Source organism: Cyprinus carpio, chromosome A23 (assembly GCF_018340385.1).
Source record: "Cyprinus carpio isolate SPL01 chromosome A23, ASM1834038v1, whole genome shotgun sequence".
NCBI lineage: Eukaryota > Metazoa > Chordata > Actinopteri > Cypriniformes > Cyprinidae > Cyprinus > Cyprinus carpio.
The window spans coordinates 13,357,305-13,376,484 of record NC_056594.1 but is presented as its reverse complement, the minus strand read 5'-3'; the positions used below and the strand labels follow the sequence as shown (position 1 = coordinate 13,376,484).

The 19,180-nt window shown below is 38.3% G+C and overlaps 2 protein-coding genes across 7 annotated transcripts in view; both read left to right on the top strand.

The window, feature by feature from the left end:
- The window catches only part of LOC109065840 (membrane-associated guanylate kinase, WW and PDZ domain-containing protein 3), a 127,220-nt gene extending 120,699 nt beyond the window's left edge, over positions 1–6,521 (top strand). For 4 of the 6 annotated variants that reach the window (XM_042713770.1, XM_042713769.1, XM_042713768.1 and 1 more), the window contains one exon: positions 4,320–6,521. In XM_042713770.1, coding sequence (XP_042569704.1) covers positions 4,320–5,074 — 755 coding nt within the window. In that variant the 3' untranslated portion in view covers positions 5,075–6,521. The remainder of the gene's footprint in view (positions 1–4,319) is intronic. The other 2 variants (XM_042713772.1, XM_042713773.1) reach the window with 2 other exon arrangements.
- A 2,049-nt stretch (positions 6,522–8,570) lies between these two features.
- LOC109065841 (lysine-specific demethylase 9-like) lies at positions 8,571–19,143 on the top strand. The gene is given in 8 exon segments (XM_042713786.1): positions 8,571–9,480; positions 9,483–9,927; positions 10,986–11,614; positions 13,475–13,612; positions 14,202–14,344; positions 14,452–14,619; positions 14,707–14,815; positions 15,730–19,143. Coding segments are annotated over 8 exon segments (2,364 nt in total). The 5' UTR covers positions 8,571–9,327; the 3' UTR covers positions 16,309–19,143.
- Positions 19,144–19,180: the final 37 nt, after the last annotated feature.

The window sequence follows — 19,180 nt, the reverse complement described above, 5'->3', positions numbered from 1 at the left end:
AATTTTTGCTTCTTGTTGCTTCACGTCTGGCAGCGTGACATTTTATCTTGAGAGAAAATAGCAACTTTTCCATTCTGGGTCTAACTCTTTCTCATAGCCGGTTTCAGCTGCTCGATATGTGTCACTGTATCTGGAAGCCAGAAGCCACTGAAGACTGAAAACTGTGACAGTTTAATTGAGAATCATGTCTCTGCTGAAATGCATTTCAGAAGACAGGTTAATTATGTTCAGTCTATCAGTTGTATTCTGCAGATTTGCTAAATCCAATTTGCAATGTTTAAATGTGCACTCTTGTCATTTTTTTCTTCATTAAAAAAAGTTTTACAAAAAGAAATGAACAGCAAAATTCGAAAAATATATTTAAATTACATTGTACATTTGATCCAGTCATACATTATCAATAGTCTAATATTATTATATATAATACTATAATAATATTCTCCCTATTATTATACAGTTTCTTTTAATGACTAAATTAATCATGGTGTGATTGCTGCATCCACATCACGAGGTTTCAGTATAACAGCTGACCAGCACAACAGAATATTAGGTACACCTTTTTTATTTAACCCTTTGGTATTGTTCATTTGGGAGTCACACTTGTCTTGTTCACGGTCCAAAGTGACCGAACAACTGAAATGTAACTTTTTTTAGTTTCAGTGAAATCAATGTAACATATTTTGGTTCAATTGTATTTTTTCTTCTTTATTTTGAAAGTATTTCATTATACTAATTAATATTTATGCAATAATTATGTTCAATTCTTTACCATTGAAAATAATAAAAATAATTGTTTTCTAATATTTTTAGATTACTTTTCCATTATTGCAGTATTTCATGTTAAAATAGAGACAATGGGCTTCTATTTCATATTACTCATAAATTCATAAATATATGAGTAATCTGCGTGTAAAACAGACCTTCCACAAAACTTTCCTCCGGATTCACAAACATTTCTTAAACGTCCGTTTTTATAGTTAAACGTGTATGTTAATGAATTCCAATCATTGGTAAATAGGGCGCTCGTGCACGCTCATTCACAATTAGCATAATCCCCGCCTATGAATTACAGCAACGTAAATTGCATGTCCAGGAACACAGTGGAATATTCTGGTCTACTTTCTCAGCTTTGGCTTCAGTATATTGCATAAATGCAAAAAAGACTAATAGGTCATATACCTAAAAATAAATATTCAATAACGCGTGTCCACCAAAGAGTTTTTAGCCAGCTGAAAAAAATGTCAGGTGCTCTCATTAAAATGACTAGCTGGTTGCGCTTGAGAACGCTTTGGTGGCACAGCGTTTTTCCAGCTGAGACGCTTCAGTTGCTATGATTTGGAATATCCTCGGCGACAACGTATTACTAGTATCTCATTTTTAAGAATTTTACTAAATATAAAAAAGCAGTAACCAGTAATATTGAATTCTTCATTGTTGTAGGCAGTGGTTGTACAAGCAGGATGGTTGGTTGCTGTTTGTCCCATCCGTCCTCTATCTACTGATAAATAGTTTGCCAGAAAGAACAGAGAACGTTTTACGCACCATTTACACCTGGTAAGGAGCAGGTGTACATTTATTTCGTACCAACTAACATTTTGAAAATATGAACATTTTCATGAATTCGAAACGTTACGTCAGAACAGCTTTATTAGTGCCATCTGGTGGGAGTAAAAAAAGAAAAACATCTGCAATTCCATGGTTTAGCCACTAGATTCCTGTATAGCTCTAAAAAGGCTTATAAATGCTGTAGTTGTTTGTAGACGTAAATACCTCTTTCTATTAAGTTGTGGATTTTTATAAATATTTAGACATTCTCTAAGACAACTTATTGTAAAGGTTTAGATGTTTGTGAAAATTTTGTGATTTTTGCATTGTGAAAGATTTGTAGATTGTACAGTCGTGGCCAAAAGTTTTGAGAATTACATAAATATTGGAAATTGGAAAAGTTGCTGCTTAAGTTTTTATAATAGCAATTTGCATATACTCCAGAATGTTATGAAGAGTGATCAGAAATTGCATAGTCCCTTCTTTGCCATGAAAATTAACTTAATCCCATCGTAAAAAAAAAACCTTTGCACTGCATTTCATTGCTGTCATTAAAGGACCTGCTGAGATCATTTCAGTAATTTCTGTTAACTCAGGTGAGAATGTTGACGAGCACAAGGCTGGAGATATTATGTCAGGCTGCTGATTGGGTTAGAATGGCAGTTCCGGACTTGACATGTCAAAAGGAGGGTGATGCTTGAAATCATTGTTCTTTCAATTGTTACCCATGGTGACCTGCAAAGAACCGCGTGCAGCCATCATTGCGTTGCATAAAAATAGCTTTCACAGGCAAGGATCATTGTGGCTACTAAATTGCACCTAAACAACAATTTATAGGTTCATCAAGAACTTCAAGGAAAGAGGTTCAATTCTTGTAAAGAAGGTTTCAGGGCGTGTCCAGCAAGCGCCAGGATCGTCTCCTAAAGAGGATTCAGCTGCGGGATCGGAGTGCCACCAGTGCAGAGCTTGCTCAGGAATGGCAGCAGGCAGGTGTGAGCGCATCTGCACGCACAGTGAGGCGAAGACTTTTGGAAGATGGCCTGGTGTCAAGAAGGGCATTCAAAGAAGCCACTTCTCTCTCAAAAAAAAACATCAGGGACAGATTGATCCTCTGCAGAAAGTATAGTGAATGGACTGCTGAGGACTGGGGCAAAGTCATATTCTCCGATGAAGCCCCTTTCCGATTGGTTTGGGGCATCTGGAAAAAAGGCTTGTCCGGAGAAAGAAAAGAGGTGAGCGCTATCATCAGTCCTGTGTCATGCCAACAGTAAAAGCATCCTGACACCATTCATGTGTGGGGTTGCTTCTCATCCAAGGGAGTGGGCTCACTATTCTGCCCCAAAAACACAGCCATGAATAAAGAATGGTACCAAAAACAGCCCCTCCAACAGCAACTTTTTCCAACAACAGTTTGGTGAAGAACAATGCATTTTCCAGCACGATGGAGCACCGTGCCATAAGGCAAAAGTGATAACTAAGTGGCTCGGGGACCAGAATGTTGAAATGTTGGGTCCATGGCCTGGAAACCCACTAATTCTGACAAACTCCAAGAAGTTATTATGAAAGAATGGGTTGCTATCAGTCAGGATTTGGCCCAGAAGTTGATTGAGAGCATGCCCAGTCGAACTGCAGAGGTCCTGAAAAAGAAAGGCCAACACTGCAAATACTGACTCTTTGCATAAATGTCATGTAATTGTCGATAAAAGCCTTTAAAACGTATGAAGTGCTTGGTAATTATATTTCAGTACATCACAGAAACAACTGAAACAAAGATCTAAAAGCAGTTTAGCAGCAAACTTTTTGAAAACTTATATTTATGTAATTCTCAAAACTTTTGGCCACGACTGTACACACAAAAAATGATCTGTATTCTGTCATTTTTGACCGCGAACAACACAGCTGTGACTATTTTTTTATGACCAATTAGCTTTTTTGAAACAAGGTCATGATTTTATTTTATTTATTTATTTATTTATTTATTTATTTATTTATGTGGTCACATAGCGACTGCCATGAAAGTTTCATTGAGTTTTGTATCATTCCGATGAAATAGCAATTTTTTCCAGTCTAAAATTGACCGAGCAACACCAAAGGGTTAAACAAAATATAAGAAACAGAATATGAGGTTGATTTAAAAAGGTTTAATGGGTTATTATTACAGAGAAAAGAATAAGACTAAATAAACAAACAAACCATTCAAAAGTTTCTTATGCTCACCAAGGCTGCATTTATTTGAAAAATACAGAGAAAAAAACAGTAATACTGCGAAATAGTATTAAAATTTAAAATAACATTTTTCCTATTGTAATATATTTAAAAATGTACTTTATTCCTGTAATACCAAAGCTGAATTTTCATCAGCAGCCATTACTCCAGTCTTCAGTGTCACATGATCCTCCAGAAATTATTCCAATATGCTGCTTTGATGCTCAAGAAAAAAATTGTATTATATCAATGTTGAAAACAGTTTTGATGCTTAATGTTTTTGTGGAAATCATGAAAAAAATTGATTATTTGATGGAATAAAAAGTTTTATAAGAAAATTTATTTAAAATAAAAAATTACATTATAAATGCCTTAGTGCATCCTTGCTAAATAGAATTATTAATTTTATTCAAAAAATATCTTTGTTAAACAAATATTTCTTACTAACCAAAAAGACTGACTTACTCTTTTACATGGTACAAAACAAGTTGAGTGCAGCTTCAAAATAATTGGTCTTTTTGTCCTTGCATATCTTCTTACACTAATAATTATCATGTTTTGCGTTTCAGATGTTAAAGATACGATGACAGGTCCATCTGCAAACTCTCCAAGGTATTCTGCATCCAATGAGCCGTCGACACCAGCATCTTCATCCTTCATCTCTCACTCCCCTGAGGTCAACCCCTCTCCACCCGAGGAGCTCTTCTTTGACCTGGTGGCTGCTTCACACAGACAACTTCACCAACATTACAGAGACGCCAAAAAGCAAACAAGAAAGAGCGACTCAACCATGCCTCGTGACAACCATGACAGTTTTACACTGCCCCGGAGACAGGATGGGAAAGAACGCTCAGGGAGTCCCAAAAAGACTCTAAACATGGACAACAAGAACGATCCAAGTGGACGAGAAGCTCGATCCCCGAGTCCCAGAAAGACCAAAAAGGAAAATGCTGGGATCAGACAGGAGGTGCCTCAAAAAGCCACTGACGGATTGAAGCCTAACTCTGGAAGTAGATACAAAGACGAGGACACTATGCACAAGCAGGACAGGGAAACGGGAGAAATCAGACCTGAGGTCTCAAGAGGGGGCAGTGATAGATACCAGAGGGACAAGACAGCAGAACCTCAGTGGTCTGAAAGCAGTACCCTCAACAGGAAGGACCACAGAGGACGAGACAGGCCTCGAGGGGAAGAGGATATCGAGGGTGTCCCTCAAGAGACTCCCCAGAATGGGAACCCTACCACCAAGAGAGCCCCTATAACCCCAGGCCCCTGGAAGGTGCCCAGCTCCGCAAGGATTCAGCCTCCAGTGCATAGAGTCTAATGCATTTGGGAGCAGTTATTGATGTGAATCACTGTGGATTTTGATTTTTTTTTTTTTTGGAATGACTATCACCATCTACACTGATAACATGCAGTGTTTGCTTGAGCCTCAGTTTTGTTTTGTGCCAATCAGACTGCAGCTACAAACTCGTCCATGTCTCTTTGCTCCGGTGACGATAACATGAAGGATGCTTTTCTGTGAAGGTTTAAAATATGTCTATTAATATGTATTAAAAGGATAGTTCACCCAAAAATTCAAATTCTATCAGCATTTATCAGCCTTCTTGATGTTAAAAATCCTGTATGACTTTGCAAAACAAAAGAAGAGATTTTGAAGGATGTTGGTAACTAAACCAATTTGGTTACCATTGACTTCTATTGTATGGACCATACAATCTTTGATCTTCCACAGAAGACAGACAGACATAAAGTGCTGAAATGACATGAGGATGAGTGAATGATGACAACATTTACATTTTTGAGTAAACTATCCCTTTAATTTTCCGTCTTTGATTTGCCGCATGTCCTTATAACGACTTTTCCAGTGATGCAACTGTCCTCAAGATCCAGTCCTGAGAAGTGACTTTGTGTAGGCTGTGCATTATTCAACCTCTTTTTTTTTTTTTGCTTTGCAGTGCATTTTTGACATATCCATCTTTAAAAGACCAGAAACTTGTGGTTAAGTATATTGTTTACTACTTGTGTGTTGATGAAGACTCAAATGTAATTTATTGAAATGAATATGATGATATTAACATGTACATGTATAGAGGTATAGATATTTGTATCCATTCTGAGCCAGGTCACTTATTAGTGTTCCAGCTTGCCGATACGACTTTCGGCTTCCTAACAAACACATATTTTTTCAGAGTGCTATAGCTTTTACAGTTAATCTCGGTGGAGCATTTGCAAGGTGTGTACATTTGGGATCAAATGTTCGCTCGTATCATTAGAAGGTGAAGCAGAACTAGGAGAAATTCAGATATATTTTTGCATACTATCCAATCTAACATTATATTTTTTCTTATTCTTTTTAGCACATCGAATGATTCATACTGCATTGTTTTCCCAATATTGGGACTCATTTAAAGTGTCTCTATGCATCTTTTTAGATCGTCTTATTAAATGTCAAGATGCTCTCTTATATCCAAGGGAAATGTAGCTCTGAATTATGTACCGAACAATTTGGATGTTATTCATCAGGTTCTTAAAGCCTCAAACAACTGGCACAGATTCAGACACAAGATATAACAATGTCCAATATCTTTTTTTCCATAACAGTATTTTTGAAATACCATAAATATTAAGTGTCCATATGGGCAGAGCAGACATCAGTCAAACATTGCATATGCTACAGTGCTTCTATAATTTGTCATGATGAAAAATGTGAATACTTTATAATAAGGTTTATGATTGCTTCTTGATCATTAAAGGGGTCATGAACTGCCTATTTTTATTATTTTGTACTGCTCTCTGAGGTCCACTTATAATGTTTTCAAGATTTTTACATCACAAAACATCATAATTTAGCAGTAATAATATATTTTCTGTCCTGTTTTGACCTCCCTCATCGGAACGCTCTGTTTGAATAGACGTGCCAGATTGTAGACTCGGAAGTAAACACCCACTGCTATGATTGGCTAACAGTTGTGAATGTTTGACAGCCTACATCCTTCATAGATGGACGCTGCTGTGATTCAGATTAAAAATTCATAAATAATTAGTACATATCAAATGATCTGTAATAACAAAGCAGTAGTGAGACATGTAATAAAATGTTATTTTATAGAGTGGCCAAAAGGGGCCAGTAAAAATGTTAGGATTGCACAATACAAAAAAAAAAAAAAAATGTTGCATGCCTAAATATAATGCCAGACATTGATTTTTGCCGATTACTATTAGAAAAAAAGTCACTCTGCAAGTACCCTCATGTTTATTTGGAGTGCAAATTAATGGGCAATGGGGTGGCCATGTCATTTCAGGGGTTGCCCTTGGAGGCACCACTGCTTGTGTGAAGCGACATTACTGTCGGATCCTATGTAGTCCAGTAATGTCTATATTAGGGGGAAGTCAAGACCTAGTGGTTAGAGAGTTTGACTCCTAACCCTAAGGTTGTGGGTTCGAGTCTCGGGCCAGCAATACCACGACTGAGGTGCCCTTGAGCAAGGCACCGAACCCCCAACTGCTCCCCGGGGGTCGCAGCATAAATGGCTGCCCACTGCTCCGGGTGTGTGTTCACGGTGTGTGCGTGTTCACTGCTGTGTGTGTGCACTTTGGATGGGTTAAATGCAGAGTACGAATTCTGAGTATGGGTCACCGTACTTGGCTGTATGTCACGTCACATCACGTCACAACATTATTTACATGCGTGAATAGGTGGGCGGGGCTAAACAGGCAGTGATGTAAAAGAAGGCCTTGATGATCTTCTGCGGAGGCGGGGTTTAGCAACACTATTACGCCATAAAGTGGCACATTACACATCCTGTCATTTTTGGCAGATTCACTGGCTTCAAAATAATGTTTTTAGAATCATGAGGAAGTTTTGAGTTCTGAAACTTGCCGGATGCTTTTATAGTACATCGACCTCTTATATGTCAAAAGATCAAGGGAATTTTGATTTCTCAGTTCATGACCTCTTTAATCTCAACACTTTTGTAGCTTGTTTCTCTATTGCATCTCATGTCATGAGGTTGTATGTATGATACTGTGGCCTTGCATTGCTTTATCTTACACAAAAAAGCCTTGTGGTCTCTACATTGTGGTAGTTGTAAATGTTTATAAAAAAAATACAATGTACAGCACCTGTATAAAATTTGCCTTTGTGAGGGGAAAAACAAGAAAGAAAAAAAATCTATAAATCACCCCATTATTTTTTTAAGTAATTGAGAGTATAAGCATATATATAGAGAGAGAGAGTGGTTAAAGAAATTAATCTTGTCATGACCTTCTGTTCATGCACTGATGAATAAAGATTTACTGAAAAGTTGCCTCTTTTGATCTTTCAAGTTTCTGAATTCCTACATTTAACATGAATGAAAGTGCACATTTGGTTTCATTGCATTTAAGGGGGTGTTCATACAAAAGTGATGGAAAGCTCGATTCAACATCCGTCAACAGGTTCTTTCAAGCTGTTAATTTTAAAAACCCTGTTCATCAATCAATTCAGCAATTCCTTTTTTAATTAAGTCATCACGTGGTCCAATCACAATATATTTAAGGGGTAAAACATTGCAAAAGAGCCATATGTAGACACGTTTTATTTACATTTTACTGATAGAAACTTATGTTCTAACATCCCAGATAGCACATGTGCGTCTGCAAGATGAATGTTAAAAATCACTTCATCTGGGAAGCATCTGCTGTGTAATAACATCTGATGGATGTCTTTAAGATGTCAGTTTTACATACATTTTACATTATAAACATCTTAAAGACATTTTCTAAACATTTTCTAGGAAACTACGTATTGCAGATGAGCAAACACTGAAAAATACGTCTTGCAGGTGTCAAATGCTATCAGGGTATTGTCCCACTCTTTATATTTAGAACCTAAATATAATTTCCATGTACAATAAAATACTAAAATTAACTTTAAACTTGAAAGTTTTGACATTTACAAACAAGTCATAATCAAGCAAAACATTTTTAGTTCTTGTTACAAGAATCAGTGAGCTGTTGAATCGGAAGAATTAAAAACCGATTCAGTCCGATTCGTGTACAAATCGTTTAGGTCAGTTCTGTAAACAGGTTCATTATATTCTTGAAAAGATCCGAATCACAGGAGCGAATCGTTCACGAATCAGACATTGCTATTTTTAATTTGACACGCCGACTTAAAAAGTGCAACGCTCGTGCCGCCAATAACAGGAAGATGTGACGCAATATCCGAAGACGTAAGTCAAATAGCCCAAATAGCAAGCGTTCAGTGTAAACGCCCCCTAGAGAAATCCAGCACCGTGCGATTGTTATCTCCAGGATATTGTGTTGCTCCTTTTTTGGTTGTGAGCGCAAGGCCGACACATTTATTTCCTCTCAACGAAACGGAACCGCCCAAACCCTGAAGCTGCTTCAGCATTACGTCAGTCACTGGCCGCGGTGCGTGCAGCAGCGCACGCATACCTTGAACCATAGCAGTACAGAAACATCACTACCCACAAAGCTACCGACTGTGCGCATGCGCGCTCCGAGCGGGAAAACTACAAACGCGTGAGCGCCGATTGGCTAGGGACAAAAGAACTACAGCTCCCAATAGACATGCGCAAAAAGTCCCTCTTAAAGCCTTTTAAATTTACGTGCAAAATGGCTGCACAGGTCGATCTACTGCGCGTCAAAGTAGAGGAGAAGAGCAGGGACAGCTTTGACAAAGCCACCAAAGAGAAGAAAAAGAAGAAAGAAAAGAAAAAGAAGAAAAACGGGAATGTTCGCCGTCCGATGACAAGCGCGAGAGAGCGGAGAAGGAAGCGAAGAAAATAAAGCTACAGCACCACCAACATAATCACCAACATGCCCAACAACAAGCGCATCCGCCGCACCAACAACAGAACAGCCAAGCGCGCAACTTCAGCAAAGAGCAGGCACCTGTGCAACACCGCCATCATCAACATCATCACCTCGTCAGCTCCAAGAAAGAATTACCTCCGGGCTGGCCGCCGCGAAAAGTGACCCCAGCAGCCCACGTCCCGCGGAAGACGGTCCTGCCGCCTTCCCCGCTCTTCACTTTCACGCCGCTCAAAGTAGCGAAGGCCGAGACCCCCAATAACAAGCCCAAACACATCGAGAAGGACGCCAAACTCAAGCCCAAGAAGGAAAACGCCGTGGCGAACGTTAAAGTGGGGGAATGCAAAAAGAAGAAAGGTAAATTTAACAGCGTTTACACGTAAGCCAAACGATTTTACATTACTGGCTGGCTTCCAACTGAAAAGTGAGCGGAGAAAGTGCCGTTAGCCTCCGCTGCTAACCCATGCGAGAGCACGCTTGTGTGAACGCCCCCATTCACTCGAGCGCAATGTACGTGCAGATGAGCAGAATTGCTAAATATAATCGAGGAAGAAACTTTTCACAGCTGCGAAAGTACATTTAAACGAAATACAAATTGACACCCTTGCTCTGTTTAGTGTTAGAGACGTTCTCCTCACATCTGTCGCGTGCTGTTTGCTAAACTCGCTTTAACTAACACTAATCTGTAATTTCACAAACATCTGCTTTTTTTATTATTATTAACACGATACCATAATAATACCATGTTTTAGACACAATACTATGATGTTCTTTAAAGTGTTTTCCAGTACCTTATATACTGTATACGGTGATCATTCTCTGTACTGTATTATTATGCAAAATTTGACACTACAACTGTATGCTTTGATACTAGGGGCCAATGTGGGTCAGAGCAGGCTTAATTTAGTCTGGCTTTAATATGCACCATTATGTCTTTACACAGAATTTTTAGCAGGCACAGAGCAACCTCAACTCGGCTGTGTAAAGATTTGAAAGACAGTACCATAATATTACCATACCATTTGTTCCCATCTTTGTACAATGGAACTGACATAAAAAATAAATAATAATATGAGTTTAGTTAATAACAGCAACTGTAGTACTTAAGGTATTGTGCCCAAAACTGTGGTCAGTGGTTACCAGGGTAAATTTAAATAAATATAGTAGTATTAGATATGAAGTAGGAGCATCTTACAGAGATAAATTATTTCTGGACCACCAAATATCCAGAATTGCTGGATATTTGGTAAGCATTTGGTAATTGATTACCAAGAAGTATCTACAAAGTTTTAAAGGAGCCACGGAATAATTTTTGTGTGGTTTTTCATGTTTACAATTTTACATAGGTGAAGACTAAGAAGCTGTGAACTATTAATAGTTTTTCTATGTTCTACCATCTCTATTGATCTTTTCAGAGCCCCATAGTGAGAATGGCAAAACCCAGACCCTGGAGGAATACCTTTTAAAGAAAAAGAAAAAGAAGAAGCGGCATCGTGAAGACGAGCGTGGCAAGAAGTTGCACATACACAACAAAGAGGTCCAGACATTGTGTACGGGATTGGCAGGAGCTGCTCTGCCATCTTCTGAAGACCCTGTGTTGCATGTGTACATCAAAGATGAGAAGCCGTGTCCAGGCTTAGGTGAGTACTACACTCCCAAAGCTGAGAAGAAGCCGTTCCTCTCGCACCAAGACCACTACATCCGCAGCTTGCGGCTTCAGACCAACGGCTCCTTCAGCAGACTGATCCATGAGGAAAAGCAGCCCAATGGAGGGGCATCTGTACTACACGCATACGCAGATGAACTCTCTTTACTGCAACCGGAGGACACTGAAAGATTCGCCCAGGAGTTTCTGGATCTCGCCTTTGCTGAACATCCTAAAGGAGCCGCACGCTACGCTCTCGCCGTGGTGCACGGAGCGGCTGCCTACCTGCCCGATTTCTTGGACTACTTTGCCTTCAATTTCCCAAACACACCTGTCAAGATGGAAATCCTTGGTAAAAAGGACATTGAGACCACCACAATTGCCAACTTCCACTCCCAGGTAGACTGACACTTTGCACTCATAACTTTTTGGGTTGTACCTTCTAGCAGTGGCTTGTTTTTGGCAGGATACATTATGATACCTTGCTTGTGTAGCTCGCAAAATGAAGTCTATATGTTCATTTAGCCTTTCTCACTTCTAGAGGACTTTTAAAGCAGCTGCATTTATTATTTACACAAGTCAGTGACAGTTCAAAGTACACTACCAGTCTTAAAGGGGTCCTATTATTCTTTTTCACATTTTCAACTTTAGTGTGTAATGTTGCTGTTGGAGCATAAAAATGACGAATGGGATGAGACCTGGTTTAGCTGCACTAGAGAAGGCAGAGAGTGTTATATCACTATGTCGGAGACATGCTAGCTTTCCCAAGGCAGACGAACTTCTAGTCGTTACGATCTTCCGGGTTTAAATCGCGCTCTAATTGATTTGATTTTGATGCAATATTTAAAGCTCGAAGGGGCATGGTAAGGGGCATGACATTTCACGACCAGGCGCCGAGTGTTGTCAATCACAACACACACTGGCCCAGCTAACCAATCACAGCACAATTCGTATTTCAGAAGGCGGGGCCTTCATTTGATACAGAAACTATTCAAGCCATTCATGCCAGACAGGAGAGAGGTGTTGTAATTATGTAAAAAATGTGAAAAATGTGTGAGAGCCTGTTCTAGTACACCCCCAAAACAAAATCAAGACTTTGTAAAAGAGCATAATATCACCCTTTTAAGTGATGCAGACCAAATTTACCCGGAGTCAAACTTTTCTACCATCTCGGAGACTAAACAAACTGACATTATTGAATTAATTCTTGTAAGGAGCAGGAGAATCACAGTTCAGGGAAGTTATTTTCATTTTTTCACATTTATGGCAGTCTGAACACCATATTATCGTAGATCTTGCCTCAAGCCCCGTTTACACTAAGGACAATAACTATAATGTTTTAATTATTGTTCTAATTCTATGAATTCAATTTATTGGAGTCAGTTTCACAGTGATTTTTTCCCCAGATGATGATGAATGATAAAAACATCGACAGCCAATCAGAATCCACCTGACTTGAAAGTGCTTGAGCATTTTTAAAGGGTTAGTTCACCCCAAAATGAAAATTGTGTCATTAATTACTCACCCTAATGTCGTTCCAAACCCGTAAGACCTTCGTTCATCTTCGGAACGCAAATGAAGATATTTTTGATGAAATCGGAGAGCTGTCTGACTCCATAGACCGCAACGCAACTGAAATGTTCCCAGGTCCAGAAACGTAGTAAATACATCGGTAAAACAGTCTGTAACATCAGTGGCTCAACTTCAGTTTTGCGATGCTACGAGAATAGAAAACAATAGAAAATTTAATGGATTTAAGGGTTATATATACTGGGAATTATATTGGCTTTAATGTAAATTATAATGTTGTCTACTGATATTTGATAGATTCTATTGGTGGGATGTAATCTGTCAGATGGGAAACAATAAAACAACAGTAATTCCTATTGGAATAATCCCCAAAACACACTACAAAAACGAATTTTGTAATTGTTTTAATGGAAATCATAAGAATTTCTGTGATGGTTTCTATTGTTTTTTTCAGCAGGGTAACGATACCCATACTGTGCTGCACACTATTGACAATATTAAGCTGAAGCTTGACTTTGCGAAATTAAAATCGCAAATCAAATCACAATCGCAATATCTGTCAAAAAAAAAAATCGCAATTAGATATTTTCCCCAAATTGCGCAGCCCTACCATTAACACTAATGTAGTTATCTTTCTCTGCATGAATGGGCCTTTAAACTTTTTGTTTGTATCATGAAACTTAAGTGTGTTAGGATGTTTCCCGGCTCTGAAGGGCTTTTATGTTGCAGGTGAGCCGAACATACTGCTCTGGGACATATAGAGCTGGTCCCATGAGGCAAATCAGTCTGGTCGGTGCAGTAGATGAAGAGGTGGGCAATTACTTCCCGGAGTTCTTGGACATGCTTGAGGAGTCTCCGTTCCTGAAGGTTAGGACATAATCTCTCACAGATGAGTGAGTTTGAAAGGCTTTGTGCTGACGGTGTTTGTAGAGCAAAATGCAAATGGTGTGTTTCAATTCACTGTTTGCCAGCAGAGTTTCTTGCGATTTGGTCCTAGATAAATGGTGTCATCTTGCACACTTACGTAAAAGATTTTGTTTGCATCCCTTTACATTTAAATACCCCATAACATCAAAATTGAATTGGAAATTTGTGGCTTTTAGTCCATGTTTATTTGCTTCAAGGTGTGTATATACCATTTAGATGTTGTATAAATGAAGTCACTTATGAATGTAAAAATAGGGAAAATGAGCAGTTAACTATCCAACATCGATTAAAAAGTCTCTAATATCAGCCAGTAACTGATATGCATTCCTAAGCAACAGCAAGTTGCAAGCCATGAATAATGGCAGTGATGTGTTCCATCTCAATGTCCTGATTTAATAGGGAGTATGTCAGCACAGAAAATAAAACTCTTTATCCATTCTTTCTTGCCATTCATACTTTCAGACAGTGGTCAGGGCAAGGCTACCTTATTGTTTTAACTTCCTGAGTTAAGTTTCAATTGTCTATGCAGATGACTTTGCCATGGGGCAGCCTGTCTAGTCTAAAGCTTGACTGCAGGTCTCAGAGTGATGATGGTCCTATCATGTGGGTGAGACCAGGAGAGCAGATGGTCCCCACAGCCGATATGCCCAAATCTCCATTCAAGAGACGAAGGTATGTGCTTTGCTTTTGGTTCAACTGCAAAAGAAAAAGTCCTTTCTTAAAGAGACATTTTTAAGCTGTTTGTAGTGCCTCACAAAACACTTTCATTTTGGTTGTAGATCAATGAATGAGGTCAAGAACTTGCATTACCTCCCGCGAACCAGTGAACCACGTGAGGTTCTCTTCGAGGATCGGACGCGAGCCCACGCTGATCATGTTGGCCAGAGTTTCGACTGGCAGAGTACAGCAGCTGTGGGTGTCCTGAAAGCAGTGCAGTTTGGGGAATTGTGAGTGCAACCATCTGCCTTGCAGAAACATATGTACATGCAAAAAGAGACCGATGAAATGACCTTTTGTGTTCTCATCTCCCATAGGAGTGACCGGCCACGAGTAACCAAAGATGTGGTCTGTTTTCATGCTGAGGACTTCAATGAGGTTGTTCAAAGGCTTCAGCTAGACCTGTATGAGCCACCTGTGTCACAGGTAGGAGCTGTGTTACTGCTAAACAGATTTTTCAGGACAGACTGTGGGATTGTGTTTATATTAGTTGTGGTTAAAATGGCATTGTATTACGTTCAGTATTAACTCTTTGATTTTATTACGCAATCACTGACGCATAGCAGTGTTTATTTTAAGTATATAACTATATAGTCTGTTACACTGCATGTTTCAGAGCAAAGCATGTCACTGTGATCATGTACACATGGCAGCTCGTGATCCAGTGTTTAAGTGGCTCAGTTCACGGTAAATGCTGCAAAATTCATCTCTGGATGTGCTGTGAGTTTAGCATGCATTTGCGAATGCAACGTGAGCCAGTTAAGGTGTTTTTTTTTGTTTTGTTTTTTTTACTTTTAATTTGCAGAATTTCCCAAATTATGGTAGCCGATGATTACAGCATTTCACACAGATTTGTATTGAGAGATGTTTGTAAACCTGTTGTGGCAGACACTTAAAGGTCTCGTTGCAGTTGAAAGCTTGTCGGTTTAATTCTTTCAAGTTAAGAAATTCTCAAATTTATGTATTACATGTGTTGTATTGAATATCAATAAGGCTGTGGTAGTTCGGCCATAGACTGAAGGTCATTTTTGATTAAGCATTAATTCACTTTTAAACAAAACATTGTCTTTTTTTTTTTTCTCCTGCAAACTGTTAAGAAATTTGTCTTAAAAAAAAAAACAGTCTGAAACGGCATATTTGATTGGGGATACTTTTTTTTATAAAGAATTAATTAATGAATGAGTTTCTATTTAGTTTAATATCACAATCTGATCTGATAAGCCACGTGGCATTGTATAAGCAGTAACTTATTCATGATCCTGAACAGGTGTGGAGATGATATACAGGTATAGGATAGACGGGTATAAAATAGTGTTCCCATAATGCCCCTCTCTCTACAGTGTGTTCAGTGGGTGGATGATGCCAAACTCAACCAGTTACGGCGAGAAGGCATCCGCTACGTTCGCATGCAGCTCTGTGACGACGACATCTACTTCATCCCTCGCAACGTGATCCACCAGTTCAAAACCGTCTCAGCCGTGTGCAGCCTCGCGTGGCACATACGTCTAAAGCAGTACTACTCCGGGGAGGAAGAGGAGGAGAAATCAAAGGACGTTAAGACCAAGGATCTGTGCTCCACATCATGTCCTCCGCCTTCTTCTTCCCCTGTTCACCCGGACACCAAAGTCACCTCTTGCGCCCAGCTACAAACAAACACAGCACAAGGTGGAGTGGCCAAAACAGATGAACTGGTTTTCCAGAGGCCCGCAACACCACCCAGAGAGCCGCAGCCCGCACCTCCACAGCCCGCTAAATCCGCCCACACTGTTTCTACCGCTCTCTGTTCAGAGCCAGGTCCTGTCCCAGCACCCTGCCCTCTGTCCTCGCCCACACCAGAGCAAATGCTTCCACTGGCTCCCACTGAGCCTGCATCAGACTCCTCACTCGACGGCAGCAGATCCACAGATTTCCCCAACTGACTTCAGAACTCTTCCTTTTGCAGAGGGATGGTGTTTTATTTCGCCTAGCAGACTTTGACTGACATTCCACAGTGTAAAAAAGGTATATCTGGACCTTGCCTAAAAATGAAGACTGTATATTTTTCTTTTTTAGCTTTTGGTTAAGAAAATGACCCCACGAGTACTTTTTAGGTTTTTCTCAGCCAAAGTATTTAATTTGAAGTATATTTTTGCTGATTATTACTCCGTATTGTTTTGTATTTGTTTATATATTATTATAAATGAGATGAACTTATCTCTCACGTGGGACTTTTCACGTTTCCCAGGCCATCATGTGCATCATGTTGATCTGCTAATTGGTTTTTACAGAAAAATACAAGGGGAAAAAGTGCCTGTCACAAGTGGAGAGCAGCAATCATATCTTAAAAGATGAAAAAAGTCATTTTTTTCCCCGTGTTGTAAAGTCACTGAAGCATATGATATGACATATTTAAGATAGACTAGCAAGTAGGTATCAGTTTAAAGTGAGACATATTTGCTTTTTCATTGATCATTCTCTGGTTTGCTTGAAGGAAAATTCATTATTTTTTGAATGGCTAATAGCAGTAATTATCAAAGAGGAACCTGTGCATTGCCTCTCATGTATGCAGGAAATAGGATTTGGACTCCACAAGAGGGTTGTTCATTTGTTTGTTAATTTTAATTATTTATTTTTGTCCAGAATAGTCAGTCTTTTAAGATCACAGTCATGAATTCATCTGTCATGTTTGTTTTCTGTTTGTATTGTATGCAGAAGCCGTTGTGCTTTTATGTTTTTATTTTGGACTAGGAAGACATAATTCATCTAAGTCCTTACATTAGCTGAAAACTGGATGGAAATGGAAATAACCAAACCTACACTCAGGGGCAACATACTGATGCCTTTTCATTTGGTAAAGTCTTCTTCTGCTCCTTCTACTTTACTTTAAAGATTTATAGCAGTCTAATCCATACATTCAGATTATTAGGTTTTGATTGAACCGATAATTCTGACGTGTTTGTTTGAGCTTCATTTAAAGGAAACACTCCCTTGATTCAAATAGATCATCTAAACAAAGTTCACTTCATATTTTTACACAATTCTGCTCATACTATCAGAGTAGTTTTAGTCACAACGGAAAGATTTTTTAAATCATACTTTGATTTTGTTCATTATGTTCTAAACTTCTGTTTTTGTCTGTGATTGACATTGTCACCACTTTAAAAAAAAAAAATGTCCCAAATGACTAAAATCTTGTTGCTTTGGCCATTTTAAGCATTTGTTGATTTGGAATTTATTTTTTTTATTTTTTTCTGAAAATCAGTCAGTGCAAATGTGAATTAACGTAATATACATTAATAAGGCATGAATAAACTCCTGCTCTTCCCATAATTTGCTACCCAAGTCAAACCCATTTTGTTTCTCTTTCAAGAAAGCATTTGCTATTATTTTATGAAAGTACTAGCAGAAGGCATATGTCCAGTGCTCTTGCATAACACTTGTTTCCTATGTGTTTGAACTAAAGTTGTCTAAGTCTTTATGATAAGCATTCTGGGGTGACTATGCTATCCCACATAGTTGGATGAGTGCAATTTAGCTTTCACTTGCTGAGTGTAGTTGCATATCAGTAATGTTTTTGCACATGTTGATGTGTTTCTTTTGAATGGGATTAAGTCTTAAAGCAGGCATTCAGTGTTTTTGAAAGGGTTATGGGCAGTAGTTGTGCTTCTCTGTTGACACCAAGTATTGCTAATGACTGATTTGAATGTAATTTCACACCAGCAATCAGTCTACATTATGGTTCCCACAAAATTATCTAATGGCTTTCCCTACTCAAATTCGTCCTTCTATAAATGAGTGCCTTTTATTGAGTCTTTAATTGTCTGCTATTAAGCTAATTGATGTTATTCAAGTTGTACAAAGCATTAATTGTTATGGAATTTCATAAAGTCTGCCAATAATTAATGATTGGGTATTTATTATCATTAAAAATCATGCTTACTCTGGGATACAAATTCTGCTAATCCAAAAGCAACTGAAGGTGATCATTTTATTAGCCAACAAAATAAAGAAGAATTGGTAGTAAATGACCTATAATGAATTCAGAACCATGTGCAATATGGATCAAATCTTATATTTCCCACTGTTTTTTTTTTTTTGTTTTTTTTTTGTTTTTTGGATTATATAGGCAGGTGTGAAAGCCTAGACAAAGATCGTTTTCCCCACTACTCAATGGCATTTCCTTAGTTACAGATTCTGCAGATTGCTTAATGAAAGAAAAAATATTTCATACTTTCACCCAGAATACATTTCTTTAAAGGTGTCTTTAACACCAATCCATTAAGATGAATCTTCCCATATATATATATATATATATATATATATATATATATATATATGGTTTCAGATGTTTTCTGCTCAGCAACACACAATGTTTTTATACCTTAAGCTTTCATGTTATATTAAAATAAACATGATGTTTAGCGTTCTATGTTTCTTCTGAATTTTGGCAGCTAGTTTTTTTTTTTTTTTTTTTTTTGTGTTGATCAGGTTTTGATGGTCGTTTGTAATATAGGAAAAATCCACTTAGGGATCAAGGCATGTTCTGTGTGTTTGATTCATTATTTTCTCTGTCTGAAATTTGTATAAAGGTTTTCGATTTCATTGGTTTTTAAGGACTAATTAGATGGTCAATTATGAACATAGTCAAAGTAATGTTTTGTAAATGCTAAGTTACATTTAATAGAACTGTCGTATCTTTTCAACTGTGTAAAAATGCAATGGAATGCATAGACTTTTTTTCTGTATTTTTTTAAATAAACTATTTTATGAGTGTACTAAGGTGAAGCGTTTCTTAAAGGGGATCATTCACTG